This window comes from Austrofundulus limnaeus, unplaced genomic scaffold (assembly GCF_001266775.1).
Source record: "Austrofundulus limnaeus strain Quisiro unplaced genomic scaffold, Austrofundulus_limnaeus-1.0 Scaffold81, whole genome shotgun sequence".
Taxonomy (NCBI): domain Eukaryota; kingdom Metazoa; phylum Chordata; class Actinopteri; order Cyprinodontiformes; family Rivulidae; genus Austrofundulus; species Austrofundulus limnaeus.
The window spans coordinates 1,237,493-1,243,646 of record NW_013952483.1 but is presented as its reverse complement, the minus strand read 5'-3'; the positions used below and the strand labels follow the sequence as shown (position 1 = coordinate 1,243,646).

The window sequence follows — 6,154 nt, the reverse complement described above, 5'->3', positions numbered from 1 at the left end:
AAAATTTCATGTCATTAGCACCTCTAGTAATATATTTACTGAGAAAAATGGTGACGTGTTCAATACTTATTTTACCCGCTGTATCTGTGTACATTTTTTTCTACCAACGAATACCAAATATAAGACTCCAACCTGATCAATTATAGCAATGATTTCTTAATTTATTGGTTTCTCACTGGTTTAGTTGCTATGGCAGTAATACAGTTTAATTTACTGTTTACTTTCATGCAAACAATATTGCTTTATTTCACATTTATCAACAGACAAAAAAAGAGACTCAACAAGAATTACACAGAATAAATTCACAGTATTTCACAAAGAACACAGACACAAAAAATAAACTTTTTACAGCCTTTAGAGTTCATGCAGTTAAAAAAGTACAACTGTTTGTTAAAGTGTTGTTCATACAATTATACAAAGTCCTATGATTTAAGTAGAAATGCTACAGAAAACAAAAGGGAACATTCAGAAAGTCTAGGTTGAGATGTTGAGGTTTACATGTTTAGGGAAACCACCAGTATGGAAGTCCATCATAGCAAATTCTAGACATTTTATAGTAAAATCATCTTAAATAATCAATGGATTTTAAATGTGCAAAACTGTGTAATAAAGAACCTGCAAACACTGTCCCAAGCTGAAGTCTTCTATATTCACTGTAAAACCATTGATGAAAAACTGGTAACATTCTCGATCAGTTTCTTTGCAATAATTTCAAATCAAAATTTCAGAAACAACAAAACTGTCGTGTTTATAGAATCGATTTTTAATGAAAACAGTGTCATGCGTGAAAAAGAACATTAAAAATAACTCACTCGGTTTTAAAGGTAGTGCCAAAAAAAGTGTGAACATGCCAAAAAATAAAAACAAAGAAAAGTAATAGAACATTTGAGGAGCATTTTACTCAAAAAAAAAAAAAACACATTTAAACTGTGCTTTTTGTGCTTCAACACTACAAAACAGCCTTTTTGTGAAAATAATCAGTGCTCCCTCTTTCTCTATTAAAAAAAAAACAGAAAAAAAAAACTTCCCAATGTTGTCTCTGCTGACTATTTTGTGTGGCACTCATAGGTTAACAAAGGCGAAAGGTTTAGAAGGAAATAAATCTAATTTGTACTTTAACTTCCACTAACTTTAAAGTGACAAGTGCAAACAGTTGATCCATACAAGAAACTGGAATATTAAAGTGTGCTACTCTGAAAATAAACACATTACTTTATGATACAGAAATCTACAATAAAAAACATCAGCACCATCCAATTACAGGAACTTGGAATGTAAAAGGTGAACTCTATAAATACATCACTTTGTAAAAAAAGAAAAGAAAAAGAAAAAAAGAAGTGGTTTTGGCGAACAGTGTGGAACCAGTTGTGAGTGTTTCCTAAATGTAACACAATGCTACTGAGAAAACCTGCGCCAACGTTACATGTTGGTGCTTTTGCATTTGTGTGAGCGTCTTTCTGCTGCTACACACCTGATGTAATGTTTCAGCTGCTCTTAATCGATAAAAAAYGATGATTTAGTTAAATAATTGTTGGAAATAAAATGCTACGTGTGCCCTTTGTGATCAACAAAWAAATCCAACTACTGCATTAGGAACAAAATAAATTACTTTAAGAAAAACATACATTTGTGGTACTTCCTGTAAACCTCTACAATATAAAATATAATCTGTATTGATAGACTTCATCGTGAAAATCTGACCTGTCAGATTATTAATAATCTGCTAATCAAAGGTTGACGTCGCCACACTGCTGGTTTGACTTCATCCAAACAGGTTGGACAGAGGTCGGGTTCGGAGAGGACTCCTGGGGAGTTCCTCCCCCCTTCCCACCTCCCCCGTGTCCCTAAAGGAGGCGCTGTGGATGATCTGGGCTCGATGGCGCCCGCGATGCAGCCGGGCATTCAGCCGGCCCAAAGACGACTTCCTCTGCAAGCCCCCCTTGGTCTTGTCGGCCCCCGCTGACTCCTCTGCCGTCTCTGCCGGTGGGCTCAGAAGCCGCAGGGGGTTCAGGTTGCCCTGGAGGACTTTGGCCAGCCTCCAGCCCCGCCCTCCGTTGCTGCTGGTGCTGTTTCCCGCACCGGACCCCTGCGTTGGTGAGGTGACCACGCCCTCTTTCTGCAGGACATCGGCGACCGGCGGAGGCAGGTACTGGATGGCTCGCCTGCCGCTGTAATCTCGAGCCTCGGGGTCGGCTGCCCAGTCTGACAGCAGCACACGGACCACCTGCCAATCAAAGCGCCAAACGTCAGACACCCCAGTCTGTAAATATATATATATATATATATATATACATACATACATACATACATACATACATACAGTATACGTATATACTGTATATAACCTGCCACTGAAAGAGAAGTCAAAGTGTGTTTCTGTGCCTGTTAGCAAAATATCTCATGAACAACTGGACTAATCTGAATAAAACTTGCAGTGAATAATCGATATATGCACAAGCACAGCTGATTAAAATTTGAAGTCAATCCAATTCAAGATGGCCTCCACAGACAACTAATATTAAAAAAGCAAAAATAAATATAACCCAGTTCATTTATATATTTTGTGCTAAAATTTGTTGTGGTAGTAGCTGAGACTAGTCCCCAACATATAATCTGAGCAATAACATATTGTGCAAGATATAAGTTTAAAATGTCGCCTTAACTGTATTTAGTCAACTCTGTCTGTTAGCAAAATATCTCATGAACAACTGGAATAATCTGAATGAAACTTGCAGTAAGTAATCGATATATGTACACGTATAGCTGTTTAAAATTTGAAGTCAATCCAATCAAGATGGCCTCCACAGACAACTGATAATAAAAAAAACACAAATTAATATAACCCAGTTCATTTATATATTTTGTGCTAAAATTTGTTGTGGTAGTAGCTGAGACTAGTCCACAACATATATTCTGAGCAAAAACACATTGTACAAGATATTAGTTTAAAATATCGCCTTTAAGTTCAGTTCAGTACCATTTAACTGTATTTAGTCGACTCTGTTAGCAAAATATCTCATGAACCACTGAAATGATTTTATTGAAACTTTCAGGAACTAATTTACTCGTTAACTTTTGAACTCAGCACAGTCAATGTAGATCCACCCATCCATCTTTATTTGTGAGGGTTTTTAATGAGACAACAAAAATTTTGAAAAAAGGGACAGATGGTGCATTGCATCTTAAAATGTAAAAAAAAGGAATTATAATAAAAAATAAGCTACATAAGTGAATTTTTCTACATTTTTTCCACAAAACTAATGTTTTTTTTACTCCTAAGTGAGCAGATGGAGAGGTTGTAATTCTACGTAGGTTCACTGAGCAAGTTCAACACAACACTCCCTGCAGCCCACCTGTGTGTGTCCATGCATGGCAGCCAGGTGCAGCGGTGTGTACCCAGCCCCCGACCTCCCGTTCACATTCACGGGTATCGAGTTCTCCTTGGCGAAGGCCAGCAGCTGAGAGAGCAGCTCGGCTTTGCCCTGCTTCGCGGCCCAGTGGAGGCAGGTGAAGCCGGTCACGAAATCTCGTTTGGCCACGAGGCCCGGCTCGACGGCGAGCAGGGGCTGCAGACTCTCCCACAGGCCGTCCGAGGCGCAGAGCATCCACTCGTGCTCCAGCGGGTCCAGGGTTACCGAGGCGCAGTCCTCGTCCGTGGCCGAGGAGTGGAGCGACGCAGAGTCGCCGTCGCTCCTCACKGAGTCTCGGACGCGTGGGCCACGGTTAATCAGAGACCTCCGAACCTGTGGGGGGCAGAGGCGTTAAAGAAGTTGTCTTTAGATGTGTTCCGATTGTTTCATCAGTGTGCATTGCCAATGCAATGCACACAATTGTGATTCGTTTCCCATCCAAGTCATCTCAACTTTGCCATGTTTCTCCTCCTGCATACTTTGTTCTAGAGCTGCCATTGTAATTTATATCTGTAAAGCCCCTGTGCCAAATGATGGCTATGCCTTTTGGTGCCTGTAAAACTTATAGTTTTTGAAATATTAATGTTTCATAAATTATAATGGCAGTCAATGGAGCCTTGTATTGGTCCAATACTGCCCCCTGTTGCATCTACACAATATGGTACTGCACCATAGATTCATAATATTTAAACTCAGTAGTTCAGTGATTACAATATTAATATGATTGTATTTTGATGTTTTACTGTAATACTGTCTTTATGTTGTCCTATTGCTGTAATATATTGCACTTAAGTGTCAATAATTGCATTGGCAAGGTAAACCTTTTCTGTATACATACAATCCAATCCCTGGGATTGTCCTCTGCCACATCTCCTATAGTCTCATGATGAGCACTGTGGGGTTTTTTATGCAGGAGATCAGGGTTCAAATCCAGCTACTGCAACTTTAACAAAAATATCTTCAAACTTCATATTGTCACACAATTACCCTTATTACAAACACCTGCTGACGTGACAGGCTCAAGCTGGTTTAGAAAACTTCTTTGAACTTGGTCAAAGCTCATTCTGCAAGTCCAATGCTCCTGCATACTTTGTCCTACAGCTGCCATTGTAATTTCTATCTGTAAAGRTCCTGTGCCAAATGATTGCTATGCCTTTTGGTACCTGTACAACTTGTAGTTTTTGAAATATTAATGTTTAAACTTTATTCCAAATTCATATAATGTGAGTCAATGGGGCCTTGTAATGGTCCAATACTCCCCCAGCTGTACTCAACTTGGTACTGCACCATAGTTTTTTAATATTTAATCTCAGTAGTTCAGTGTTTACAATACTAATATGATTGTATTTTGATGTTTTACTATATCATTATCTTAATATTGCTCTATTGTTGTAATATTACGCAGTTTAGTGTCAAYAATTGTATTGGCAATGTGGCCTCTTTCTGCACACATACAAACCAACCCCTGGTAACACACCCTGCCACAGCTCCAGCAGTCTAATGTCTATGTCATGGGCTTTCATGTGGGAGATCAGGTTTCAAAACCCAGCTAACGCAACTTTAACAAAAAAWTTATTCCAACTTCATATTGTCACTTAATTACCTTAATGAAAAACACCCGCTGAAGTGACAGGCACAAGCTGGTATAGAAAACACATTTGAACTTGGTCAAAGTTCCTTCTGCAATTCCAATGCTGCAGGCAAAGCCACGCTACATGGCAATGCACACTTGTTTTTACATTGTAAAAACCCATGTCTAGTTTGATATGTTTCAACGAGCCCCACCTGAGGAGAACTGCTCATCATAAGTTCTATGAAATTCCTGCGACTTCCTTTTGGCGTGTTTAACTCCCCAATAGCCTCCAGTCCCTCCATTGCRCTGTCTTCAGAGAGGCAGCTGGTCAGTACCGCCCGCTGGGACCCCTTCGACACCCTGCGTGCTCCTCTCACCGACTGGTTGTGTGACCCAGCAGAGTGGGCCTGATCCAGGTCTTGCATTGCAATAACTGGGGCGGACTCTCGCCTCCTCCTGTCCCTCAGCCTGACCTCCCCTCCTCCAGCAGGGGTAGAAGCCCCCAAGCTGGTCTTGGTCTGAGACAAGSCTTCGGGTTTGTTGTTTTCGTTTGAATGTTTGTCATTGTTGTCCACTGTGGTCGGAGGTGGACTCTTTGCTCCTGCAGAATCGAACAATCGTTAGTAAAGATCGCAACATTTCATTTATGTCAATCATGTGACTCAAGCTTCCTCATAGTTTTCAGCAGGTTCAGCTTTGTTCACATTGAGCGCATACCCACATTTCAGAACTGTAATCTATTTATATCTGGAAAAGTATTGAATAATTCACACGTACGCACGCACACATACATTTTTTGGGTGCGACGATACAGAAAATTCACAATTCGGTTCGGTTCGATACCTAAGTCTCACGGTTCGACATTTTTCGATACAAATAACAGAAATTCCCACGGCCTTTTTAACTTGTAATTTATCGAAATTATTTATGAACATTTGTTTAACCTCAAAAGTACCATTTTAAATTAAATTTAAACTTAAATTTAGCCGAAACAGCAAGTTTCTCCGTGGATCTGCGCTCGAAAATACAGCCTAGATGGAGTAGTTGAACAAAGATCCTCCGATCCTTCAACACAGAGCATCTTCAGACAACAAGTTCACAAAATAATTTAAAAAAAATCTGTATTGTTCGATACAAGTGTGTATTGAACCTAAAGCACTGTATTGAACGG

At 39.8% G+C, this 6,154-nt stretch overlaps 1 protein-coding gene across 1 annotated transcript; it reads right to left on the bottom strand.

Moving 5' to 3' along the window:
• Positions 1-138: 138 nt before the first annotated feature.
• sowahca (sosondowah ankyrin repeat domain family Ca) lies at positions 139-5,584 on the bottom strand (the record flags this gene model as incomplete). Its single annotated transcript, XM_014011520.1, is given in 3 exon segments — positions 139-2,224; positions 3,354-3,743; positions 5,196-5,584. Coding segments are annotated over 3 exon segments (1,241 nt in total), but the record flags the coding sequence as incomplete, so codon positions are not given.
• Positions 5,585-6,154: the final 570 nt, after the last annotated feature.